Genomic DNA, 14,211 nt, shown 5'->3' with positions numbered 1-14,211 from the left:
GACAGCGCTCTGGACACTTCTCGACAACAAACCGAAAGAAGGAGAGAAAAAAAGAAATCACTTTCAGGTATGGCATAGAATTAATGCACTGTATTGACTGAACCGAGGAACAAAGTCCTCCCTTTGGGCTCTAATGTAAAAGCACCAGCACGATGGCGGCGTCACAATAAATAACCATTGCAAACGTTGTGTGGAGTAAAACATGACTAAATAACATGCCAAAGAAATCCTCAGTGAAATATACTGTGAAGTCCAGACAATAAAAGTGTGAGGAGCAGCGGGTAAGCGGTGTTAGCGCCGTCCTCGGGTCCTAATACAAATCAAGATGCACAGACAGCAGCCCGGTTCAGATCCAGCTGGGGCTCACATCCAATGGGGATCCCTGCGAGACCCGCTTCAACAAGATGGATGACGGGCACCGAGCTTCAAACTGGGCGCACTCAGCCCAGACATCATTGGGTCCGGGCTGAATAAAGAGGTGGCGGCCCCTCGCCTGCTCTCCCCTAATAGGAGGCGCTGCCTGGCTGACAGCAGCCCATAAATAACCCAGTCGGCGTGTCGCTGGAAAAGAACACACTCACCTGAGCACACTCACTCAACGAGATCACGAGGGAGAGATGAGACGCAAAGAATATAAGGGCTCACAGTTATGGGACGCCAACACAAGCGTGTGTGTGTGTGTGTGTGTGTGTGTGTGAAGGTAGGTCACACGAGCACATTTTTGAGTTTTATCCTTTTTTCCCAACTCACTGAAAATGCATTGTGTCATAACATGAATCAGGTAGAATTAAAAGATAAAACTTAATTTGGAGCCATTTTTTCCCCTACATCCAATTAGGCTAAATTAAATTAAACATCTTGCCAAAGGACTACAGTTGAAAATTAGCCTGCTGGCAATGGTATGGCACATTTACAGAAATGTCGATCAATGCACACTGTCCTTTCAATAAAGTAATAAATAAATTAAATTAGTTTGTACCAGTGTCTTATTCAGTGTGTGACAAAAGAAACATTATCTTGATCACTAAATAAGGGTTTTCTCATTGTTTATTACCTGTTGCATTACATCCATCTGCAATGAGTAGAAGGAACATTTGAACACCTTAAAAGCAAATAGCTTGCTATTCAACCCATTGACCAACCAATTGCAATTACCATTGTAAAAATATGAATATAGTCGTAAATATTTATCAGAGAAGGCTGCAACCACAGCTAACTTCAGCTACACAACTGTTTACTTCACTAACCACTTTATATGTATGTGTCAGTGTGTATACATTCATTTGTCGGTGTAAATATATAGTGTGTGACTGAATATGTATTAAACTTACTTAACTTTTACTTTGTTAAAACATTTTCTTTGCAATTTCAACGTGATGCCTTCACGTCGATGCCTGAAGTCCAATTAATTTAATTAAACCAGCAGACCACAGTGTTTTTACCTGATTTTATGAAGTGACATAAATGCACTCGCTTCGTAGCGTCCGTCGTCACGTGACTATCACGCGTCATGACGCAACGCGGAAGTAATTCAGCCAAGATGGCTGCGTCCTTGACAGGCATGTTTGGATTACATTCGAGTGTCAACAAAGCCTGAACGGTTGCAAATGTACGTGTTTCACGGCTGTGAGCGCCGACTGTGAGAGCGGAGCATGGAGAGACGAGAGCTCGTCGCCTCGCTGGTGGTAAGTCGGCGCGTTTGTACAGATTATTACGTGTTAATATTCTATAAACGAACCTCTTATTTACCGGTAATCACATTTAAGCACAAATGTTTGACGGTTACTAGCGTTTGAAGACCGACTTCACAGGACCTTAATGTTACGTTACGTCTGCATTTCAGACAGTTAAACCAGGCTCGACCAAAACGACCTGTCTGACCTGCTGCAGACACACGGGTTCATGTCGTTTAACGGACGGTGGGTCTATCCTCATAGATAACCGTACACGTGCTCGAAAAATACAAACTAATACATTAGTATGGCGTCACTGCGGGAGGAAGGCACTGGGTTGTTGAGCCAAAAACAGCTGCTACTGCAAATCCGTCTGCTGTAGGTAGAACCAACTCTATACAAACTACAAAGCAAAGTGAAGCCAAGCTGAATGTGCCTTAAACTTTCATTTGCATTCTCTCTCCTGGCCGTCAGGGGGCGACTCATGAGAAAATGACCTCGGCAAACATCCTAAACATTATGTTATCGTCTCAATCTAAAGTAGAAAATGAAGCAGGGTATGCTTCAGGCTACTTTGTGATGACTACGACGGCGTCGCTAACGCTACCTCGCGACAGATCCATTGGTCACTTCTGTCAACTGGTGGCAAACCTCTAAGATGGAGACGGCCAAAATCCAAGATGGGGACAGTCAAAATGCCAGACTCGAGGCTTCAAACCTGTAGGCCACTTACCAATGGGTTTCCATCATTTTGAAGAATGCTACAAAGTGGGCAAGGGACCGAGAGATGAAGCCCCAACAAAGTGTCAACAAACCGTAGTATGGAAAACAGCAATACTGCATGGGGCCTTGAATTTGATGAATTTACTATTCATCAGTCCACTAGTGAGACAATTATGACACCCCTTCGCCTCCCTGTCCCTGGGAGGCTACTTTGCCGGGAGGAGAGCGGGTGCCAGCTTCGGAGACAGGCCGTCGTGGCTGGGGCAACTTGAATTCAGCTAGTGTTTGAATGAACTGGTGATCACTTGCAAATATGGCATGCTGTTGTGTCCTGTGCCTTAGGATGACCAGTTGTTGAACCAGACCCTGGTTGCAGTCGAATAGTCAAAAAATGGGGTCCTTTTCCTTGACCTCGGGGGGGAAAACGTTGTGAGGTCAAGGAAAGGTGGGATTTAGGAAAAGACAACCTCAGTGCTCAGAGAATCCGACTGCACTTACACTAAGCTACGTAAATATAATACGACCGCTGATGATCGACAGCTGATGATCGACAGCTGATGATCGACATCGGAGATTGGCGTGGGTCTGCGGTGGAGAAACTACAATAATGGACGACAAAAGTGCATCGTCCCCTTCTCCCCATGTTCTTGGTTCTATAAACGGCTCGTTCTCTTACCGGCTTCAGGCCCCGCAGCTCCTCCTTCCTGCTGCTGTTACAATCAACTCTGCTGTGCAAACCAACCGATCCAATCATGTATTGTTATAGCTTAAAGGAGTCATCACCAGGAAATCGCAATTTCTCTTGTTAAAACATGCATATCTGTGTTTGACCTCAGTTGAAACTTGCCTGAAAGGCTGGAGTTTGAAAGTGGCGCCGTTTTTTCGCTTCTGCTCTTTTTCCGAACAGGAATAGCACACAAGGGTGTGCATTCCTAAAGCACGAGATTTTGATTCTGCGCCTTCGGTGACGTCACCGTGGCGGCTACTTGCATAAGCCCACCCCTCTTTCACCACCCAACCCCGCCCCGTCCGCTACCTGAAATCGCCGAAGCGCCGCCATTATGTTTTGGAGTCTGCATGCAGGCAAGCCCCCCCGGCTCTGTCCTTCCTGCGGCGAATCAACGCGCGCCTCATTACATATTATACAATGCACATCCGGACCAGTCAAAACCTCGCGCGTAATCTCGCGTGATAAAATCGCGGTACGAAAAAGGGTCAGAACAAGCTCAATGTTTGATTAAAATTTTTTTTTTTTTTTCTAATAAGTTTTACGAATTGATCCAAAGCGATCCAAGGGGGGCTGGATACGTATAAAACCAGGTTATGACTCCTTTAAACTACCCTTCAATGCATAAAGTACATCAAATTAGCTCCACTGTGACTTGCTCACTGTGGTGCTGCTAATGTTACTATACTTAAAGCACCTCACTGTTTTCTGTACGACATGTGCATATTTGCTGTTTCGGTTCGTCTCTTCATCAGTATCGCTGACAGCAGCAGCAGGAGAATAGCTGGGATGATCCATCTCTACGCTACCTGCCCAGCAGATGGATCAAGTTAGCAAATAGCTCGTGAACATAGTGGAGCATAAAAACTAAATTGGCAGATATTTCTCTGCGCTGTGTCTGCAGGATGTGTAAATAGGCAACGACTGACAGGTTCTCCACATTGACTTTATGAGTATTTGTCAGTGGTGTGTTTATAGCTTAAATATAATATATTCATACAGAAATGAATGCAAGTTTAAGGTAAATGATCTGAATATGTCTTCCACCGCTAATGTGTTTGTGATTCTGTGTGTGTGTGTGCTGCATCATGTCTCACAAAGCAATTGTCTCTCCAGGCAGGCGGCTGTGCGGGGATGTGTGTGGACCTGACCCTCTTCCCCCTGGACACCATTAAGACAAGACTGCAGAGTCAGCAGGGCTTCTACCAGGCAGGGGGCTTCAGGGGCATCTACGCTGGGGTCCCATCTGCTGCTGTCGGCTCCTTCCCCAACGGTATGATGCTCATTGTGATAGCTGGATATATATGATGCTCATTGTTGTTCGTAGCAAACAACCAAGATTCTTTTCTGTGCGTGTGTGTTGATTCTGAAGCGGACCAGCCTCTGTGTGGACCACAAAGTGTTCGTTTGTTTTGGCTGTTAAAAGTCTCTTAGCTGTTACACATTCATGTATTTTGGGTCCTCGCCTGGAGTCACCACAGAGTGACTTAGAGAGCCACTTTGTGGACTTTTGTGGCTGTGGATCACATGGATCGTTTTACTGGTTCAAAGTCAAAGCAGTTTAATTTATTTGCTCTGTATTGTCGTGTCAGACATGGCTCAGCTTGCACCCTCACAATTTCAATTGGTGCCAAAGTGCTGTTCTTTTTTCCATTTCTTGATGAGGTCATCTTCACAGACTCTTTTGTTTAGCTTTTTAGGGAATTCACATATGGTAATGGTTGATGACAAGAATAACCAGGACCTGCATTCTCAAATGGACCTTTTTTGAGGATATTATTTTATTACATATTAATATGGTGGAACCTCAAAATGATTGATGCTCTGAAGCTCTTCATTAAACGGTTTTAATGTAGCTGCCTCGCCAAGATTGCTTCGTGACTAGACTGCTCAAAATGAAAGTCTTGAACAGCCCTTTGCTGGCATGCAGATCACGTTATCATAGAAATGGTTTCTACAAAGCACTGCATCCGTAAAATAACTTTTTATGGAAGACGTTATAATAACAAAAATATTTGAAAGAATCATAGAAGCACCGGTATATAATAATCAATACACCATTCAATCAGTGAATTTATGTGACTAAAGGGGAATAAGTAAGAACTGAACTCTACATGACAGACATTTAACTTTCTTCACTTTTACCCCAATTGAACAGCCAGACAAACCACACACACACACACACACACACACACACACACACACACACACACACACACACACACACACACACACACACACACACACACACACACACACTCAGACTGCAGTTTCTCCCCTGTCAGTGGTGGTGAGGGATATTAATTGCTGTATGCTGGTTGACTAATGGGCCTTAAATGGCTGTGGTTCTGCTTGATTTCAGCCGCTGCTTTCTTTGTCACCTACGAATGCACAAAGTCCCTGCTCGGTGCCGGCGGAGTGCTGGCAGCACCACACATGGCACCTGTCACTCACATGCTGGCCGCCTCCCTGGGAGAAATAGTAAGTCTTCCCGTCCCTCATCCTCCCAACTTTGGCCTGCTTTCATTTAGATTCTTACCCCACTTTCACTCTGTGGATACACTCTGAAGTCATGTTTATTTGTGTAGGACTTTTCATTCTTAGTCATCACAATCTTAGAAGGCCAGCTGCCGTACGGACTTGTTGTTGCTCTCCCACGCACGCGTTTTTTCCCCTCTCTGTGTCTTTCCCACCACCGCATATCCGTTAACGTAAATACCTTTCAAAATTCACACACCACTATTTTAAGGGGGCAGCAGGGGAGGAGCCGATTATGCGGTTTTGGCTGTGGCCCCAGGGTCCAGCTGGGTTAGTGAAGGGGGCTTCTTCAGGATCGTCTCAGCGTTTCTCCGTCTAGCTGGGTAAATAAGACCTTATTACTGCCTATTTACTCATCTACTTTCCCAGCTCGGGCCCCCGGACTCTGCCAATATAGTCTGGGGAATTCAGGCTTGAAACCAACGAGGAGCAGCGCAATTTCCTCAGTCCATTCGGTCTCAATCACTTGCAGTGAACCACAGAGTCAAATGGGGCCCACGCGTATCCACATGGGCAGGGATGGTTGGGGGGGGGAATATATGGAAATATGAATGCGCCTCTGCTACACCACCATGACTTCCTTCAAAATACTAGGTTTTTAGTATTCATGGCTTTTGGATGGATCTGATTTTAGCCAAGTTTTGCATGCTTATGAAATGGGATTATTCCACACGGGAGGGTGTTCACTGTGCTGGAGTTGATCCGTGTTGAGAACGCATGTTGCTTCCGTCCGTTGGTTGTCGCAACCGGTGCAGCAGTTGGTGTGGATACTTCGGGGGTGTAGTTATTAACACTTTTTGTCCACGGCACCAGATGAGTGTGAAAGGTGAGGCTGAGGTTGCGGCTACCTTTAACCCCTTCCCCGCTGTTCGGGATTTAAGCACATCAAAGGCACAAATCCTCCGAGTGGAGCTGAGCAGAGCAGAGGGCGGTATCCCACTGCATGCTGGCAACTAGATACGTCTTGTTCAAAGAGAGTAATCTTCAGGCTTAGCCATGAAAGGCCTAACCTACTGCTGCACTGAGTGGTATGCAGGGCCTAAATACCCGCACTATGATGCAATCGCTGCCATATGATTCGGTATCTCCTCAGTCGTCTCTAATGGTTTTTATTCACAGTTATTGCACTGAGGTCGCTTGACTGAGGTTTTGCCAGTTGGGGGCAATATACACTGGCGAGAAATAGTATGTGGACCCTTAGGAATGATCTGGTTTTGTTCTGGAATTGGTCATAAAATGTGATCTGATCTTCATCGAGGGGTATAGACAAACACAAACAGTGATACTCTTTCTTGTCTTCATTGAGCACAACCCATTAAACATCCACAGTGGTGGTGGAAATAGTAGGTGAACGCTTGGATTAAATAGCTGGATGAACAACCATTTGACCTTTGACCTTCCTTACAGAACTGCTTCAGCTCAGCCATATTCTTAGGATGTCTACAGCATTATATTGGGTTAAGATCGTTTTTTTTAAAGCCATTCTATTGAAGATTTACCTCGATGTTTAGGGTCATTGTCCTGCTGAATCCCCCAACAGCCACCATGACATTATCCTGTAGGATACTTTGGGGAACCTGGCAATTCATTTTTTTTCTGATGATGGCAAGCTGTCCATGCCCCGAAGCAGCAAATCAGGCCCGAATCGTGATGCTTCCTCCACTTTTTCACACCATAGCGCTGCATATTAATCCCAAATGTTTCCTCGTGGTGTCCTGCCATGGACACCCTGCATGTTCAATGTTTTGCCGATGGCGGACTCATGAACAGAGACATTTTCCACTTCCAATGATTCCTTCGAGCCTTTAGCTGGAACTCTTGGGTTCTTCTTTATCTCATTGAGGATTCGGAGTCATGCCGTTAGAGTCATCTTAGTTGGTCGCCCACTTCCAGGGAGATTTGCCACGGTACTAAATCGTTTCGATTTCTAGACAATTGATCTAACTGAAGACCGCTGGATATCTGAAGTCTTTGATATGACTTTCTAACCCTTTCTAAGTTTATGGAAATAAATTACCCGAAGAGCTAAAGTCTTCAGAGATTTCCTTTTTTCCAGGCACGTTCACTTCAGCAGATGCTTCTTGTAAATGGCAAACTCCACAAGTTTGAGTAGCTCTAACCCCACACCTCCAGACTAATTTCACTGAATTGACTTCAGCTTTTCTAACTACTGACTCCAATTAGGTTTTAATATCGTCATTAGAGGTTCACATACTTATTCCAACCAGCACTGTTCATTTTTGAATGATGAATTCAATATGGACAAGAACAATGCACTATGTTGTGTGTTATTAATTAAAACAGATTGTGTTTTGTTCATTATTGTAACTAAGTACAAGATAAGACAATATTTACGACAAAGTTAGACATACATTCAGGTATTTACAAAAGGTTCACTTACTTTTCTTGCCACTGTACTTGTTATGTCTCGTAGTCGTACGTAAGTAGTTAATAAATGAGTTGAACTTGTGGAAGCTATTTTTGAAACAACTTTCTTATATTTTAAATAATAAAATAATTTCTTGGAAAAAACGAAAACTAATAACTGAAAACAATTGATAGCTACAGCCCTAGTTTTTTCTCTTCGTCGTACAATTGGAGGTCTTTTGTTCCTCCATTGTATATTTTTTGCATACCATACCACGGCATTATTTTTGTTTTGTGATTGCTTTTAGTTCTGCCTCAGTAGGTTCTGTTTATGATTCCTAAAACGTGTATCTCACATCATTCACATGATCACACTGCTCTGCTCCACGTCACCGTTACTCCTTTTAGTCCTTCTCATGCTCTGAAACAAGACGCCGTCTCACCTGCTGCCCCTTCAGCATGTACCTTGTGGCTGTTATAATTTCCATGCAGAATGTAATTATAAGTCGGCTTTATTTGACAGTTTTAGTTCTTTTATTTGGCTTTATTTAAAGTTCTTACCTCAGTCCAAATATGAATAGTTAAACACAAACCACATTTTCAACATAAATGCAAAACTCAAAGCAGGTTTTCATTGGCATTATGTTTCATCTTAGCTCTAGTATCAAATTTTTTTGTTTGTTTAAGACAAGGTTACTTGTTTTCATCGTGTCTCTCTGTTGCTCTTCCACCTGCTCCCCCCCCCCCCCCCCCCCCCCAGCAGCTGGGTGTGGGCAGGCTTTGGCACACAGGACCTTAAAGAAGAAGAAGCAACTTGTTCTTTGGTCCTTGTCTGACTTCCCCATTCCACCTCTTCATCAGCCCATGATTCTTTCCCCAGGAGTCCATTTAGTTGTGTTTTCACCAACTGTTTCCACTCAGCAACATTCACAACAGAAGCTTTTACGGGGCTTAGCCCGATCCCCAAGCCTCTCTCTATCTATGCTAGGCTCGACTTGGCACAAACTTACTAGATGTGGACTTCAGTCAGTGTATTATGATCATACCAGAGGGAGTTGTAGCTCGGCGTTTATACTGCATTAAGCATGAGATGGGAATTGAAAGAAAGAAAGGAGAACACTTCTACACACTTAAATCCATCTTTATAGTCGAGCCTTCGGTCTAACAGATGTTCATCCAGGGGAAGGAGGAACGGTTGAGCATATACAGTAAGAATACGCCTCATCAGGGTAATCACCATATGTGAAATACTTGTGAGGATTATAACGTGCAGGAATAATTTCAAAGTTCAAGACCTAAATAAGTTATTTCGTTAGATTCAGTGTCACAGGTGGTGGAATTGACTATACAGATAAAGCAGAAATGTATTGGTTTTTAAATATCATAACTAATATATGAACCTACATAGCTTGACTTGTGAACAGAAGCAGGAGAGACAGAGACAGGGAGGACAGGGAGGAGGACAGTCATAAGTTGCTGAGAGAAAGAAGGAGAGAGGGTCAAGACAATGAGAGGAATGTCTCCTGCCAGAAGCATCCTGGTGTTTGTGTGAGTGCTGTGGTGGGACGCTCCCATAAAGAATGTGTAAGCTGATGGCGTCTGTCAGGCTCTAGCAGGCTGTTATCCAGCCATTAGATCAGATTTATCTTCATTCCCATTCACTCGACGTCTGCCCTGAAAGCTCATTTGTCAAGGCCAGGCGGCGGGTTGCTCTCGCATCTATAAACCCCCGCCACCGCCGCCGCCGCCACCGCCGCCACCACACTTCTGTAGGAGGATGTACTGGAAAATACAGTGTGACATGACAAGATTGGGGGACAGCAAGGAGGAGGGAGCAGGGGGGAGGAGTTTTGGGGGGTAGAAACTGGCAGCCACTTACCTTGGCACTGAGAAATAATCCATGCATCGCCTTTGAGCAGCGCCACGCTCTGTGATTTATTGGCTGTTGTTTCAAAGTTGGAGACACTCAGTGTCCTCATCTCTTCCCTTTTTCTTCATGACCCTTTTTTCTTCCATCTCTTCCATCCGTCCTTTGTCGACCCATATTTTGGTGCTATGATTTGTTTCTAGGAGCGGGTGCGTGATTTAAAAAAACCCAGAAACGTCATGGGAATTAATACTGGTACATGTGATGGAACATAACGTCTCTCATGGGCAGAGCTGTTGATTTTGTGGGATACATAGGCTCTGCTGTATTGTAGTTGATGGTGGGAAGGCAATGTTTTTCCACCATAGATGAGTGTAACAGCAGATGTTGCAGTGGTTTGGAGTATATTTGCTTCCACTTCCTGTATCACGATCGCTATCAGCTGGTGTTATTTTGTTTATTATTTTGGGGACATTTTCTCAGTTGTTTCCTTCTATGTGTGACTGCAGCGTTTCCTCTTTGTCATAATGGCTGTCCTGGTGATGAATGCAGTATATTTGATTAACAAATAAATCCAAATCATCGGTGCCCATAATAGTTGTTGCAGCCCATTTGCTTTATTGTGCCAAGCGGTGATCCCGTTCCCGAGTGGCTGACCACCGTGTCCTGATGGCCGTGAGCGGTAAGAGAGAGGCGAGGAGCGTGGACGGATGTAATGACTCAATCTCTAGACTGTTTCGCTGGCTATACAGATGATGTGCTGTGAATCTCTGCTAATTTCCATCCCTTACTGCGGCTCACCCATGATTGAGTGCCAGCTTCTCACCTTGCTGTTTGGCGACTGGTGCTGGAAATTGAAAACGCGCTCTGTCATTTGGATTAACAACAACAGGCCAAGAGAAACTGAAAGGCTCCAATCACAGGCAGTCAGCTTCCTTAATTAACGCCGCTTGACGAATCCAACAGCTTGTAAATAAAGATGAATGGTAGCAGGATTGTAAAAGACTGCTAATAGGTTTATAATAAGTTTGCTTGCAGGGAAAAGTGTCGAGAATGAAGGCAAGCAAAGTAGTCTGTCATCCTGACAGCCTGTCACCTATAGCCCCTCCCCCAAACGTGAGGTAACAAGCTTGACTTGTAAAGAGGGGTGCTGCTGTACCAAATCTTTCTTTAGATTGTTCTTTAAAAATGTGATGGTGTCTCTAAATCACAAAACACGATATGACTCATAAGCCCCAGCCATTGTTGTTCCATTTTCTGCTGTTTTCGGTGATCTGAAATGGCCTCGGAGGCTGCACACTTTATCTTCTATCAATATCATTCTCCCCTCCTCTAGGCGTGCAAATTACTCCCAAATAAACAATGTCCCTAATTTATTTGGTATAATCTCTGGCTCATTCTGCCTTCCTCTCTGCAGTGACAGGAGAGGAGAGGCCGTCTCAACTCCAGGCCCCCCCATCCAATTACGTCAGTAATTACTTGTCATAGCCACTTTCTTTCTATTTAGCCGCCTTATTCCGGCCCTTTGGAGAATTGGTTCGGGGAAAACATGATGTTCAATGTATTATAAATGGTAACTTGACCAAAGGGAGGGCAAATGAGATATCTGAGATGGATGCAGGCAGTTTAGTTGTCACAGGGAGGGGATGCGGGTGAATATCTGGCCACTTGGTGGTGCTGTTGCACCACGCTTAAACTCAGACTGAGGTACATACTCACCTGAAATACCAATAATTGTCCTGGATTCTTCCCAGGCGCTCATTCAAGTCTTTTGTTTTGGCTCTAATGTACAGAGACGGAGGTTTATGTGCTCATCGTGTTTGAAAAGGTGATGCATTGAAGGTCAAAACAAGGCTGAGAAATGGAACAAATCAGGGCCAGCGGCCGAAGAAATTCCTAGTCGACTAACACTCATACAGTTGCATCATCGACTAATGGCCAAGTTGATTAAAGCACCGATTTAAATCTTGTGTTTACTAGAGATAAACTCATATGTTTCTTGGACGTTGAGTTCAGCATGAAAGAGCATAAATTAATGAAGAAATCTTAATCGATTAAGCCCAAAACAACCGATTAGTCAACTAAGCAACTAAGAGGGGGGAGCCCGAGAATAAATAATAAACAATAGCCAATAGGTGATATTTAATATAGAGATACGGAGCCAAAACTGTAAAGTCTTCTTCAGCTCAGTCTGTGATTTCACTTGACTTCCAGGCCTGCTGGCTTATCCTCCTTTTGTGCTCCACATGCTATTTTCACGTACTTGCTCATAAGGTGTCCTTGGCGTCTGGTGGAGGAGACGGGTGGCCGACAGACGAGAGCCCTCTAACAGCTGTCGGGGTAGCCTTCTCCCCCTGTCCCACGGTACGGCAATCGAGCCTTATCCCCCAGGGTCCACCATCCCCAAAACTTCCAAACGCTAAATCAGTATGGATGGCTGAACGGAGAAGGGGCGAAGCGGGAAAGAGATGTATTTTATCTTCATTGCGGTGCCTGCATCGCTCTTTCCCTCTGCTTCGCTCCCCACATCGCGCTGCTGTGGTGTGGGTGGCACCGGCAGACTGGCATCTGTATGACCGAGGGGAGTCACAGCAAGGGGGCGGCTCACCAATCGCTCTGTTAGATTGCTTGCCGTTAGCCGGTATTTCCGCTCCGATGCCAGATAAATGGGAAATCAAGTTGCCAGGTGGGCAGCTGTGCCTACCTGCCTGCTTGCCTGCCTGCCTTTAGGGCGATGGGAGTTATGAAGCATAAATATTCATGTCTATCTTCACTAGCTGTTGGCAGTCCATATTTTTGTTGACATATGGCGGATGGGTTGGAACTTGTAGTAGGGCGTGTGGTTACCGAGGTGTGTATGTGTATCTGCCTGGATCCGTTTGACGGACACAGATACGCCGTCAGCCTGATGACCTTGTTTTTACCTGTTGCCCTGGTGTCGTGTCTGCTGTGTGTACTGGTTTGTTATACGGTGCCACTGGATGCTCGTTAGCCTGACAGCTTGATGTAATTGCTCTCCTTAGGCCATGCCATAGCACCTGCCACGCAGGATGATGCACAGGCTCGGATCATGTACGGGCAACAAGGGGTGTGGGGTGATGGTTGTTTACCAATGCTCTCTCCTTCCTGTAGGTGGCGTGTCTGATCCGGGTGCCCACAGAGGTGGTGAAACAGAGGACCCAGGCTTCTCCCTCCTCCACCACCTACCACATGCTGTTGGCTACGCTCAGAGAAGAGGTACGCAGAGCTTTGGTTCAAGCATCACCTCAATCTGAAAACGGGCCTCAGCTCGTACATTAATGAGTACAATGTCATCAATGGATTATGTATTATTAATTATTTCCCCATATTGGGATTTGACAGATTAATTGAATTTGAAAAAACGTATAAACTTTAATTTAGTAGTCGTGAAATATTGAACTTTCTTGTGCTGTTGAGTAGATATTCATAAACTTTTTTGTGTTTATCGAATCAAATTCAAATCAAATATACGTCGGTGATTTGTAATAAGTGTGCCGTGTTGTGTTCTCTCTGGCAGGGCGTCCGAGGCTTGTACAGAGGATACAGGAGTACGGTTCTCAGAGAGGTAGGATCACTTCAGATCTTGTTTTTCTCTCTCATCTATTCCTTCTTTTATCTCCGTCTGTCTGTCCGCCATCACCACCAGTGGTAATGATCACAACCAATGAGATCACACACTTGTTATGTCTGTTTGGTTAAGTTTAGTTTCAGGTAATTGCGAAGCATATCTTACAGAGTCCAGCGAGATCCAAATCAAGAGTTTATTCTTAAGACAATTACTTGACTCCTCGAAGGCTTTCTAGTGAATACTTTTTGATGGGCTGCATGAATATCGAGGCTTTCCACTCTTCTGACTGAAGACATTGTAATTTCTCTTGGGCTTTATTGAGGCTGGAAATATTGATTTACAGTTTTTTTTTCTCTTCTCCATCTCATTCAATTACTTATGCAACATGCTTTCCCTCCTATTAGAGGTACATCTGATTAATTAATGCAATTAGTTGCGTTATCAATGCAAAACAAAACGGGGATAAATGAGCATCGGGCTGGCTCCCTTGATGGCCGCTCACCTTTTTGTAATGAAAAAGCCGCTGTAGTTCTTTGATTCATGATCTTCTGTTTAATTGCACCTGGAGTGCAGGATAACACAAAATAATTGTAGCAAAAGCTGTATGGATCTCTCACTTGCCTCGCCTCGCCTGATAAGTTTCAATAGAAGTGGAAAAGGTAAATGAGAAAGGGAGGCAGAGACGGAGAAAGAAGTATATGAAGGTGACACTTGTCTCTCCATCCTT

General features: G+C 44.5%; 1 protein-coding gene across 1 annotated transcript in view; it reads left to right on the top strand.

The window, feature by feature from the left end:
• Nucleotides 1-1,547: 1,547 nt before the first annotated feature.
• Nucleotides 1,548-14,211, top strand: part of slc25a26 (solute carrier family 25 member 26) — a 51,688-nt gene continuing 39,024 nt past the window's right edge. The window contains exons 1-5 of the mRNA XM_084036501.1: nt 1,548-1,685; nt 4,240-4,396; nt 5,486-5,604; nt 13,028-13,132; nt 13,434-13,481. Of these exons, the coding sequence (XP_083892627.1) occupies nt 1,653-1,685; nt 4,240-4,396; nt 5,486-5,604; nt 13,028-13,132; nt 13,434-13,481 (462 nt within the window). The 5' untranslated portion in view covers nt 1,548-1,652. The remainder of the gene's footprint in view (nt 1,686-4,239; nt 4,397-5,485; nt 5,605-13,027; nt 13,133-13,433; nt 13,482-14,211) is intronic.

The sequence above is a fragment of the Eutrigla gurnardus genome (assembly GCF_963514095.1).
Source record: "Eutrigla gurnardus genome assembly, chromosome: 2".
NCBI lineage: Eukaryota > Metazoa > Chordata > Actinopteri > Perciformes > Triglidae > Eutrigla > Eutrigla gurnardus.
The sequence above is the reverse complement of the archived record's forward strand: the minus strand, read 5'-3'. Positions and strand labels throughout refer to the sequence as shown.